Source organism: Bombus flavifrons, chromosome 1 (genome assembly GCF_040668555.2).
Source record: "Bombus flavifrons isolate JBK064 chromosome 1, iyBomFlav1_principal, whole genome shotgun sequence".
Classification (NCBI taxonomy): Eukaryota; Metazoa; Arthropoda; class Insecta; order Hymenoptera; family Apidae; genus Bombus; species Bombus flavifrons.
The window spans coordinates 10,346,555-10,359,792 of record NC_138442.1 but is presented as its reverse complement, the minus strand read 5'-3'; the positions used below and the strand labels follow the sequence as shown (position 1 = coordinate 10,359,792).

Below are 13,238 nucleotides of genomic sequence, written 5' to 3'. Positions count from 1 at the left end.
CATCGAAAGGTGTGCCTCGCGAATAGATGCTGTCTCTATCTTTCGACGGCTATTCCGGTCGTGCGTAGACGTCACCGAGAAATTCGATTATCCGATCGGGAACATCCATCGGGGAATCGTGGGAAACTGACGCGCTTGACGTCATCCACTACCGATATCGTGCGCAGACCTACTCAGATATCAACCGTAGAAACATTCAATTCGATTTGCCTTAATTAATTGGAATTTAACGAGATTCTCTCTTACCTGCTTTTCAACGAAGTGTCACCAGCGTTTCGCGGTTATCGATTTTATAATTTCAAGAAATAACAATACCAATTTCCCTCGCCCGATCCTTTCTCTTCCTACGATCTTACTATTTTCCAATAAGCTGTATGTTGAATGGAAACACGTCCACCATCGAATAGTATCGGACAAGTGTGGATAACTCTTATATCGGTAACCTACTTAGGGAAGTTTCCCTTCTTCACGAGCGGCAGTGGCACACGCTTCTCATTAACGTCTTTAACCGAGGGTCGTTGGATCGCGTCGAAGCTCACCTTACACGGTGCATGAATTATAAATCATAAGCGGTACAAGTTGGTGGTTCGCTCAGTGCGCTCACCTGCATTACCGAGTCGTTTCTTTAGATATCCCCAGCGTAAAGATTTACGTTTCCTGTGCGGGAATCGATCTGGTAAATGGTATAGTAGTCTTCCCTCTCTTTCTTCGTCTCGCACGTCACGGCGATTCGTCAATGGTCTGTAAATGTTAGACATACCGGCGTTGGAAGCGTGCACATCGAGTGTGAAACATCACGGAAAATTTCAAAAGAAAACTTTCGCTTTCCGATCGGTGTGCTCTAGTCGTTAAGCCTATCATTACGTCAGTTGTCGTACCACCTGTTATTACGATATATTGTGGTGGTTCTCCCATCGCATTTCATGCGCTGCTTATAACGGAAGGTGAACACACTCGCCACACTGCCTTCCTGATTACACTCCTGCTCGAGGCGTTGCGCACAGAAATTGCTACTAATTACGTAAAACGTTGCTCGGTATTCCCGGGGTGCCGTCCTTCACTGCGTGTACCTTGCGTGTACAGGTTGGTAGCGCGTTAATTTCCGATGCTCGACGATTAACCAGGTTCACAGAATCGATATAAATATTAAATGAAAATAACAGGAAAGAATTATTTTTCTCAGGTAGGCGATCGTACGACAGCGTGTCACGGTTGGAGTAATTAGAAGTTCGTACAAAGTATTATAAGGGTCTCGGTTGGTCGGACGGTAACGACCGTGAAAAGAACATTTTAATCCTGGAAGCTTTTAAAAAAGAAAAACTAGCGTCGACCAGCATGCAGAATGTTATTTCAGACGGTCGTTCCGTCATATTAAGCTCGCAGAACAAGAGAGCCGGTAATTACTTTTCGCGGGACTGTCACGTCGGTCGAGACTCGCTTCCAGTGCACCAACCGTGCTTCGGTTATTAATATTGTCGGCTGGCGCCCGGTTAATCGACCGTGTACGCCGATTCCACGATTTCACGATATTTTCTATTCCAACGGACGAGTCGGCTTGCCGCAAACGAAAGATAACTCGAAACGACGTTCGTTTCACGATCGTGTGACCTCGAACTCAGGGAATTCAAAGGATCCGTGACGAACAATCAACGATTCATCGTCGTTCTGCGACGATCTGTCGGTCGATAAGAGAAAATCCTTCCATTTATTCCACTGCGCGAAATCATGAGACGCACGTCCTGCACAGGGTGCAAATTGTCCCACCGATCGTGACGGCCATCGGATACTCTGGCGCGTCGTTAATTCAGACACGTAGCCAAGGTGAAATTAATGTAATGAACGCGGCGTATATGGAATACATTTTAAAGGTTGGCGCATTTCCACGAACCGCGTCGCCACAATCGAACGTTCTCAGACGCGCGCGTAATGTTCTGCAAATACTAGATTAGCGGCACCGGTAACGAGGCACTCCGACCTCGGTGTGCGCTGCTACGCGCGATAAACGGATACAGGTTTCCAGCGCGACCGTGTGCTCGTCGCCGATTCGAACGCACGGTGTATGCCGCTCTAGTTGTATCGAGATCGTTCCAACATCGAATGTGGGTCCCGTCGTCGTCGTCGTCGTCGTCGTTGTCATCGTATCTTCCTCGTCGGATGGTTTTCGGGAGGGTGAAGGGTAAAGGGTGCGCGGAGCTTACAAGGAGAAGGTTCATTATACCGACGTCCAAGAGATCAGGATTTATCCTTTCTGGCAGGGGCCACGGCGGCGTGGCAACGCGACACGCACACCAGGGGTACGTTGGGCGCCGAAAATGTCGTTGATCTCTCTCACAGTGGTAGAACTGGTCGGCGACCGTTTGCCTTGTATCGGGGTGAGAGAAAGGAAGAGAGGGAGAGAGCAAACGATCTCTCCTCTCTGGGTTCTTCGACTTCGATCCAGGCCGGAGCAGGCTCTCTCCCTTTGCAAAAGGAAGGAAGGAAGGAAGGAAGGAAAGAGCCGACACACAGGCGAAAGGGGTGCACGCATGACCCTGAACCCAACCGGTGCACCACCCGGTATAGGGGTGCGAAACTCCGACAGCGAGCGAAAGAGAAGTAAAGAGAGATAGAACGACCACGGAGGAACACGGTGGAGAAGAGAACGGGAAAGGGGAGGACGAGCGTATATATGCCGAAGTGAGAGAGGGATGTGGAGAGAAAGAGAGAAACAGTCAGAGCACAGTCCCCGGGATCAATACTCCCGCGTCTTGCGATCATTCATCTTGCCACGCCCCTCTGCTCTCCACACTCTCTCTTTCTCTTTCTCCTCCCATTCCTTCTATTTCTCACCCCCTCCCACTATCTGTCTCCATCTCTCGTCCTTTGCTCCACCATCTTCATCCCCGTAGCGTCGGCACCCCTCGTAATCGCGCTCGTCGTCGTTTGCCGCCCAATCCTGATATCCATTACGAACGAACGGTCGAATAAAGAGAAATTTCGAAGGCCAGACATCCAACGAAATACGGTGGAAACGGTATCAAATACGAACGACAGAAGAAGAATGAAAAGAAACGAGAACGCGTGAATAATAGGTTTCGGAAGCAAGGGATCCGATACTCTGTCCGATATTGCTGTAAGACGGGTGAAAAAGTAAGGGAAAGTGGGGAAAATAAGGGACGAGAGAAAAAAGGACTCGAAGGTTGAGACGAACATGGAACACGCGGCACGACGACACGGTTACGGATGTCGAGATCAATAAATAGCCGGAATCGCGAGGCTAAGGACGAGCGAATACGAAACTTGGCAGAGAGAGGGGGAGGGAGAGAAAGGGAGAAAAAGGAGATCGTTAGTAACTACATAGTAGCGCGCGTATATACGTCGGCGTAAACGCGTAGTACGGCTGCACTTGACTCGTCGTTGCACGTGATTCAAATGAGTTTCTGGAGCCCAGCCCCTACCTCCCACACGGTGATGCCAGAAGGCCGATAGAGGGGGCTGTACTAGGCCGGACGACGAGAAAGGGTGGTCTCGAGAAGAGAGAGAGCAGGAGAAAAGAGGGTGGGCGCTTGTTTCAGATAGAAGGGCTCGTCGGCGGAACGGTCGATCCGATCGAGCGTTACGATAAAAGAGAGCCTAGAATCGGACAGACGGAAGTCTCGTGAGATCGATATGTTGCTCTCGTTCCACGCTTCTCTCCTTCCATTCCCATCTATCTGCCTTCTTTATGTACCTATTACCTTCCTCTTTCACTCCTTTTGCTTCCATCTTCTTGCATCCAACGTGGCTCGTGCGCCGCAGGAGTGGCCGAACCATCGAGTACAATCTCTTCCTTCCACTATCTCCCTCTTCCTTTTCTCTCTCATTTCCTATCCTCTACTCCGTTCCCCTCCAATGCCTACTAAGAATGCTGAGAAAAATATCTCGAGGGAGACCACGAGATCCGCGAATCTCCTATAAATTATCGTTTTGCTGCTGAGACGGAGGTAATTTTCATGCTGTCCCGAGGAGCGTAAAAACCGGGACAAAATTAATTTTGCTTCGTCGAAACGGAATGGAGTTAGACCTGGCGGAGAATTAAAATAATTCTTTATGGCCTTAAGAAGCCCGCTGGTGAGAAAGACGCGGAAAAAAATCCTCTCGCCTCATCGCGTACGGAAACGTGCATACTTGGAGTCTCATTCGTTTCCTTCGTTCAGCACGCTACCTACCTGCTGTCGTTTGTAAGAAACGACACCGTGTCTTTTTCTTCTTCTTGCTTTTCCCTCCTTCTTTCTTCCTTTGTATGCTCTTCCTAGCCTCTAAAATTCAGCGGAGTTTTCCGCGGGATGACGAAATAACATGGCTGAACCGACCCCTCCCCCTTCGCCCTCCCCCCCGGCCAGTGGGAAAAAAAGAGAGAAATCGGAGGAAATTCGCGTTAGTAGAAAATACGAGACAAGCGGAGGGAAATGGAAGAAATGTAGGGAGGCGGAGGAAGGTGAACACAAGGGGACGGTAGAAAGCAGTCTTGGAAGCAGGAACTGCTCCGTTTAAAGCGTCCGGTTATCCCTGCTGCCTTCTCCTTTGAATCTCTATCTCGTTCTTTGTCACGAGTCGTTACGGACACGCTAGTTACACACGGGCAACCTTCTATCGTGTGCGCGATACCCGTGGATACAGGGAAATTGTCTCAACAGAAATACAGAGAAACGAATGTTCACGATCGGTACAACGAACCAGCTGAATTCGAGCGAACCGGTTCGAATAACATTATTTGTCGTCATATTCCTTCGAGCCACTTATCTTAATATCGTTTAGCAATTTACGTAACTGTACAACTGTTGACATATTTTCGTTTTCTTTTATTTTATTTTTTAATCTGTTTAGCAATAAGGGACGAAAGTTGTGCAAATGTAACGTCATGGAAACACGTAGGTAAACAGAGTAAGTTATGCTGCTCCGACGAAGCATAATTGTAAAATCTATGCAAAACAAAAAACGCATTATTATAAGAAATACGTTACATAAGTGCAGAGGACTGGTATATAGGATGTTTGACCGTGAGATTTATTAGATGTTATTGCTTGTTGTCGCAACCGTCGAATATATTTAAAAATAATAAGTAGATATACAGACTATATTCGCTGAGTCGCTCGTACAGAGTATAAATCGCAAAGTAAAATTGCTAATTAATACTCAATAAATGCTCGCTAGATACTTGTCAAAAACAGAAAGATACTCGTAGATACTACTCGTTTCGGTTATTTATAACGGCGACATTGTTTTGCCCGAAGTCTATTTATTCTTACATTACATGTGTCTTAACGATCTTGATACTCCGAGGCAAAACAACAACATGATTTGACTTGTCCTCTACTCATGTGCCGCTACATAAGGATTATATAAAACAGAAACACGTGAAAAGGTATAGGTTGATTTAAAAAATATATATAACTTACCACGAAGCTCATAAATAATTGAGCTCGTACAGAGTATAAATCGCAAAGTAAAATTGCTAATTAATACTCAATAAATGCTCGCTAGATACTTGTCAAAAACAGAAAGATACTCGTAGATACTACTCGTTTCGGTTGCGTCGGTTCATTTATTCTGGTCATTTATAACGGCGACATTGTTTTGTGCGAAGTCTATTTATTCTTACATTACATGTGTCTTAACGATCTTGATACTCCGAGGCAAAACAACAACATGATTTGACTTGTCCTCTACTCATGTGCCGCTACATAAGGATTATATAAAACAGAAACGCGTGAAAAGGTATAGATTGATTTAAAATATATATATAATTTACCACGAAGCTCATAAATAATTGAATTGCTTGGAAATTCTTAAAATTCTAAAATCTAGACAAAAGATAAAAATTCAAATTCAATAACGTAAATTCGTTGGAAATATGATAAATCGTCTTTAATATGTTAAGATACGTAACGAAACAGGCAGGAATATTTTCTTTTATTTTTCTAAGTTACAATAACGTATAGCAAGTCGAAATAAGTTTTACCTTTTTCCTTCCTCTTTGATTAAATATTATTACATTTCGGTTTGTACAGCAATGGGGACCGACGAAGACTGCGATGATGTTAATTATACTCTAAGTCCTACTGGGACCGGTATTTGCAATGTTGGAGGAAGTGGCGACGAAGGTGGAAGGGACGAACTTCTTCTCAAATTGCAACAGTACGTAGCGTCGGACGCAAGCTTCACACGGTGAGTTTAATCTCTTTCTCCCACCTCTAACTGTCACAACAAGTACATTCCAGTCGTTAATTTGCTTATGAATCTATCTCGATGTTGATATATCTGGATAAATCTGCGCTTATAAACCAATAGCCTGCACATATACGGAAAAATTGAAGAGTGTGACCGTATGACAAGAACGAAGTGAACTCGTTATAAAACACAGAGCTTGCTCGTCGGTGTCGTTTGCATGAAAGAGCGAAAACGAATGAAAATTCGTTTGCATACACATCGAACAAGCGTGCTGTCTCTTAATATTTTTAGCGTACCGTCTGAATCGCACAGCAAGTTGAAATCTCTTTCAAATGTTCTGCCTTACATTTGTGTCGCTCACTCGAAATTATTTACGAACATTTTCGAATTTCCCTGACTCCGTGCCGGCGTGAAATATCATCAAAACGCGAGACAAAACGAATTTCCGCGCGTTACGCGAAACATGGCAAGAAAATGTAACTATCCGTCCTTTGAAGAACCTCTCGACGTCTCCGCGAAATGAAAGGAACGATGGAACGGGATGGAGGAACGATGTTTAAGGGATGGAGACGGCGAAATTGTTGAAACATTGGAGTATGTAGAACATCGGCAAAGGGTAAGAGGAAAATATGATGTACGCGCAAGCAGACATTGAATAAGGCCGTGATGAAAGAAATGCCTGCTCATTTCCATACGGAGAAAAAGGAAATCTCTTTCGGAGGATCGGCGACTGCCGCTACACAATGTAACGCCGAAGTCCTCTCGTGCAGGTTTCGCTTTTTCTGAGCACCGCACCGGCCGGATACGCGGTACCCGACGAGAGAGAGAAAGAGAGAGAGAGAGAAAGAAGGGCTCGTCCATAAATTCTCGAAGCGCCGGTAGTCGACGGTTGCTGTTTCTTCTGCGTACAACGAATCCTCGCGTTGCTTACCAACCCCCTCGACTTTTCTCTACTCTTTACAGTCACCCCGAACTTTTGGCTCCGAGACGCTTGCCCCGACGTTTTCCCGCCCCTCTCGTTTTGCATCCACTTCAGTTTGCTCGCGCTTGAAAACGCTACCTGAAGATAAAATCGGCTATTTTGGTAAAAGGGAAAAACTCGATTGCATTCGTTACAGATCATCTTTATCATCAGCGAGAAGATCGCTGATTATTAATTAAGATTAATGTTACGGATACAAGTAGCAACGACCTTTATCTCGATAAATTTTCTAGCGGAAAGTGTTCTAGGATCAGATATTTTTCAACCAATTTTAAAATTCTTAGATTCTATGAAACACCTGAGCCATACTTTTGACCTAATAAGTTCGTATCATGACTCGTTTATAGTCTTCGTGACGCAAACTCAAGCTGACGAACGACCAGAATGACTAATTCCATACGAATCTAGACGATGAAAGAAAAAGCATTTGTAAATAAAAAATCTGTGTCCCTTCGAATTTTTACTATTTCAAAGTTAACCGGTCCATTGGTGTTTAAAGAAAACTAGAGCGACGCCAAAATTGGAAATTTCACAATGGCGAAGCGATAAACATCAGACGAGTTAATAATAGTGGACAAAGATGATACGTTTGAAAATACTAGAAAATTAGAGGTGTTATCGGTGACTGACGAGACAGTTAGTTAGGTGAAAAAATAGAGACCGTGAAATGGAGGTTTAAAATCGGAACAATATGACCTAGAGGATATCGAGGATAGCAGTCACTCGAGATTATCTACCGCGGAAAGAACTACTACGATCGGACGTGGCGGACCCTAGCCAAATATACACGGTGCGTCAGCGTCGCGGCGCGCGGCGTCGCGTCCTCCCTTCCTGCACCGTCCAACTGCCGGGCGCCTCGTTTGAGGTCAACGTCATTCGCCTCTCTCTCTCCTTTCTCGTTCCTTTGCTTCTTCCCTTTCCTTTCTTCTCCTATGTTCTTCTACGATCTCGCCGGCTCTCTTGCCTCATCTATTTCTCTCTTTCCCTGCCAACGTTTCGGATGAGCGAACTTTGGAACGCACGTCGAGTCGGTTTACCTATGAGTGAAATAGACCGTACATAAAAATCTGATGTCGATTCAACATCGCGGGAACACACGAACAATTATCACTGTCTTTGCAATTCCGATCTTCTAACGCGACAAGATGATCGATGTTCTTAATTCGTTTACTACAAAACACGTACACTGTCAGGCATATGTATTAGACCAGCTACTTGTTACATTTATTGGGAAATTGTAACAGATTTTTCACCTTTTGTAGTAAAACTCCGCTTACACGAACGAAATTTTTCTTAGTACTCGATCGAACGAACTTTTGCTTGTTGAATTCACTTATCTGCACTTCGATTCTGAACTAAAAAATACGATGCCAATGATATAACAGATTTATAATAGGATAACAAGGAAGTAAAGAGCACTCAATTTATACCAACAACAAGTACGTGTGTCAGTAGGACAATTATCGAATATTCTTAAATGCACACGTTCTATGTGACATGGAACTATTTTCATTTTCGATTACACATATGTCATAACTATAAACGATTAGTAGTAGCATTTAAATGTTCACACATGTATCTTCTCCCTATTAACAAAAGTTACTTCGACATGTGCACCAAAGAAGGTTCGGTTCCGAGCGTTAGCGTAGAACAAAGGTTAATTCCCAACCTCTAACCGCCCATTTCCTTCACCGAGCATAACTAACAACTCTCGAAGGCTCATCGTCATCGGTCGTTCGAACGATATATTCATAGGACGTCACGATTTTGCAATGATTTCGAACTTCTTAATTGACACAACTGATTTATGCAGGCGGCATGGCGCGTGTGAGCGCGATACGAGCCGCAACGGAAGAAAGGAACGTAGTATCGGTATTGCGCGTCGTATTTCTTACCCTGCTCCGATTCAACTTGATCTTGATCTGACCGCGCAGAACATAATTCCCAGCTCTTTCCGAATCGACCCGTGCGATCTGTTCCTTGTGAAAAGAACGAGTGCAACGCGTTTTATCGTACATCCGTACGATTATTCGACATTTAGTCTGGTAAAGTGTATTTCCACGCGTAATATGTATGCCGCGTTGTGCAATTAATACGAGAATGTAAATACGTTAAAAGAGTTGTCATCGACGAGTATCGCAAACGTACTGGTCATCGTCGAAAGTCTCGTAAGGCGTACGCAGGTTTCCCTGGTGAACCGTTTCACCGTTTCACAGGTGCCAAGATCACCCAGACCATGTAATTAAAAGCGTGTTTCGTAACCGTGCGCGCTCTTGCATGGTTTCCGATTACCAGCTACCGGCGACAACGTGCTCACGGGATTTCAGGTGCAATTAGAAAGTTCGTTCTTTGCGGAACGATCGTATCTTTCGATAGAGAAACGCTTTGTTTATCTGGCATGCGTCGATCGTTCAGCAAATTAACGTAATTCTCTGCGTTACAAAATAAGCTGCTCGAAACAATTAGAGGATCTATGAACGATTCTATTGCATCAACAAGCTGTGCCGATGCAAAGAGGACTCCGTATCGTCCAACTGTGAGGGAAGACAGTATCCGAGAAAGAAGCATTCCGTGACAAAATATTTTACAATTTCACACGATAAAATTTAAAAACGTATCACTGACAATTTTGGCAAAATGAGATACTTCATTGTAATTTCGCACTAAATCGTCTCGTAATACGTTCACAACTGTTCAGAGGTACAAATTTCGTACGTTTCGTTATACATGTCATTGTTCTGATACTATGACAAAAATTCTTTGTGACTCGTTGTCTCTGTGTCACTCGTTAAATAAAACTTCTTTCAGAGTACAGCTACGGTATACGATTCTCGAACTCTCTTACCAATTTATGTGTATTGTTATTTTTGCACCGGCTAATTTCGTAGATATTAATCATTAGGCTTATGAATACGCAACAGTCCGCTGGAAATCATAATTTAACACGTCGTTAACTCGATTCGATCACAAGTTTATTCTATAATAAGATCAGTGCAAAGATATCTCGCCCGCGAGAAGCGCGAACGTTCTACCACCGTTATTATGCTCGTGCATAGTTTAGATATTGCTCGTATAGTTACGCCGTGAAAGTTTAAACAAAGTTGGAAAACCTCTTTTTGACCCGACTGCTGTTTCTCCTCGTTGGCGTGGCACGTGGGAATTTTAACGAACGAGGAAAATGGTCGGGCGGAAACCACGGCCTCGCGGTCGATGCTTCTGGCGCCATGATGCGTTTCCGCGAAGCAGAGCCTGGCTTGCGCGGTGCACGTGCGAAATATTCTGGAATACCGACGTGTTCCGGACGAGCCAATGGGTTCTTCGGCTCTCTCGTCGCGTACAACGCGAGACGCGGTCGAAACAAAATACTGCTAAAATTAATCCGGACCTTAGGTCACGTCTGCAACAAGTCTAGACGACGAACTCGTTGACGACATGGCCCGTCGAGACCAGTCGATTAACCGGTTATGTTATTTCCACAAATTTTCGCGTTGCTTTCTTATTCCCGGTTTACATGGATTCAGTGGCTACAAGTAAAAGTATTTGCACACGGTTGATTTATTGGAAGAAATTTAAAACTGCGAAAGTACGCAGAATGTGCGTAATATGAATAAATACATGGAATATGCAAAGCATAGTAGTGCTTTCTATAGTACTTGCTCTATTTCTTAAATTATATTCTCGAAAAAAAGAATTTGCCTAAAAGTCCACACTTTAAGTATAGCATCTATATGGTAATTAATTAGCTACAAATATATTAAATTTTGTATCATTTAGTGGTAGTTTTATACGACTATGAAAGCTTGACGCTATGAAAATGAAACGTAGAACTTGATAAAAAAGTGTTTCATAGGATAATACAGATATGTGCAGATACTTTTAGTGGCAACTGTAAATATAAAATCCTTTTATAAATAGCTTCAAACAATTTTTTGTGCAAACCTTGCCAAAGAATAGTAGCTGTTACGTAACAGATTAAGTCTTTATGAGAAGGGGTGGTGAAAAAGGGAAAAGAAGAGGGAAGATGATGTAGCGTTGAATGGAGAGAATGGAAGGTTAAGAAGGAAGTAAGAAAGGAATAAAATAAAAGAAATGGGTAAGAGTAGGAAGGACAAAAAGCAAAAAGGGAGTGAAGAAGTAAGGAAAGAAGAGGTGGAAGAAGATAAGAAGAGAACGTAAATGAAGAAACTATTGCAGCAGAGGAAGAAAAGAGAAGAAATACGACTGCAAAAAATGAAATCATTTCGCGAATAGTCATTCGTATCATTCAATGTCTAAATACATGAATATTATTCTTCCTACAAGTTACAAAACGATTCTTTTATGAGCTTAACAAATTCATCTCTGAGGAGATTAAATACATAGGAAAAATTATATTTTAAAATTAAAATTTCAACATAGCCCTTAGCCCTGCATGACATCAACTTCGACACAGTCTTTTACAAAGATTACAAGAATTTCGTTCACCCACGATATTAGGATAATATCGTTTTTGTAAAACCCGCAGCAGTTGCGACCACACGTGTCGGAGAGCGAATAACGGCTGCGATTTTGTGTGGACAGTAAAAATCGCATTTCCCTGGAATTTTTCCTGTTCGGTGGAACAACTGGGTTCGCCATTCGAAGCGCAGTCATTCAATGACTAGTCGATTTGTCTGGTGTGCCAAGCATTTGCCACGTCATGCCTCTTCCACCGTTGCGGAGAACAGATAATGCGGACATTGTTCGGTGTGAACGCAGCCTTCGACCAGATGGCACAATTTTCCGATTGTCGTTCTCCGCTTTTTCATCGTTCGACGCTGTTCGCTCTGGCTTTCAATACGTGAAACCTGCATATACACGCGAACACACGTACACGTAGAGTCAGATAGACAGACAGACAGACAGACAAACAGACGCACACGGCATAGGTAGAACGGAGAGGGAGGCCAATATACCGGGATTAGGGTATTACCACGGGTATTTGCGATTTCGATTTACGTCCAGGTAATTTCGTGATTCGGTTTCGACCGCTTGAAAAATAGCCGTATCAGCTATTACGGTCAGTGGGACACCGCGCCTATCATCCAAAAAGCATTCCTCGTTGTGGAATGCACTGCAAAATCTAAGGAATTTATCGAACGAATAAATTACTAGAAAATCATAGATTTCGAAAGATACTGCACGGCCATGCTTGTAATAACGAAACGATTGCATCATATTGCGCGACGTTACACCGATCTACGTGTGCACTTTGATCAGTTTAAGGATCGCGTCACGTAGCTGTTCACTCTGTCGTGCTTTCTTGCCTCGTATGTGCAAACTCGTAGATCGATCGTTATCGCTATACCCTTGCTAAATGATTCAAAATCTTACGTAGAAGTTAGAAAATCTATCGTGAGAATTCTTCTACTCCTGGAAAGGTGAAAAGTAAGTTAATTCACGATATTCGAGGGAGCGACGTAACTTGTTTTCATCAAAACTATGATTCGAGAACAATGCAGGGTAAACGAATCGATCGTCTTAGGTCACGATTGGAAGTCGTGCTCGAGCGGCGCACGCCTAGGGAATAATCATCGTATTGTTGCTCTGTGATAAACTCCTTTATTGCATCCATGCGAATCGTTTTCGTTCCTGATAGTCTTTTTCCGAAACCTGAGGTGTGTATTTAAACCGCGATTAAGCACAGACTTTCTCAAAGTGATGTAAGACGTAAACTCGATCTACATACATCGAAGAAACTTCTACTCCCTCGGTTATGGATATTGAAATTCAAGTTCACTTTATACGGAACAAAATCCATGAACATATATGTACACATGCAACGCGAAAGGCAAATATTGACGAATTTAAAAAATATTCGAACGCAAACAGTGAAATACAATGAAATGTGAGAATAGATGCCGACAATGATGACGTCAATATAATATAAATATTGAATATTAAAATGAACGGATTGACGTTTCTCATAGTTTCAATATAAAAACTCGATATACAATGTGTTCCAGGACACGCGATAAAGATAAGGAATTATTCTTCGCTCAAAGAATTTAACAAATACCGAAAAGAAAAATAAAGTTTTTTCATTCGA

At 43.3% G+C, this 13,238-nt stretch overlaps 1 protein-coding gene across 6 annotated transcripts in view; it reads left to right on the top strand.

The window, feature by feature from the left end:
- Positions 1 to 13,238, top strand: part of LOC138186321 (serine/threonine-protein phosphatase 4 regulatory subunit 1) — a 148,221-nt gene that overhangs the window by 17,620 nt on the left and 117,363 nt on the right. For 4 of the 6 annotated variants that reach the window (XM_069126164.1, XM_069126103.1, XM_069126121.1 and 1 more), the window contains exon 2: positions 6,030 to 6,186. In XM_069126164.1, the coding sequence (XP_068982265.1) occupies positions 6,032 to 6,186 (155 nt within the window). In that variant the 5' untranslated portion in view covers positions 6,030 to 6,031. Of the gene's footprint in view, positions 1 to 5,325; positions 5,384 to 6,029; positions 6,187 to 13,238 lie in introns of those variants that run through there. The other 2 variants (XM_069126112.1, XM_069126156.1) reach the window with 2 other exon arrangements.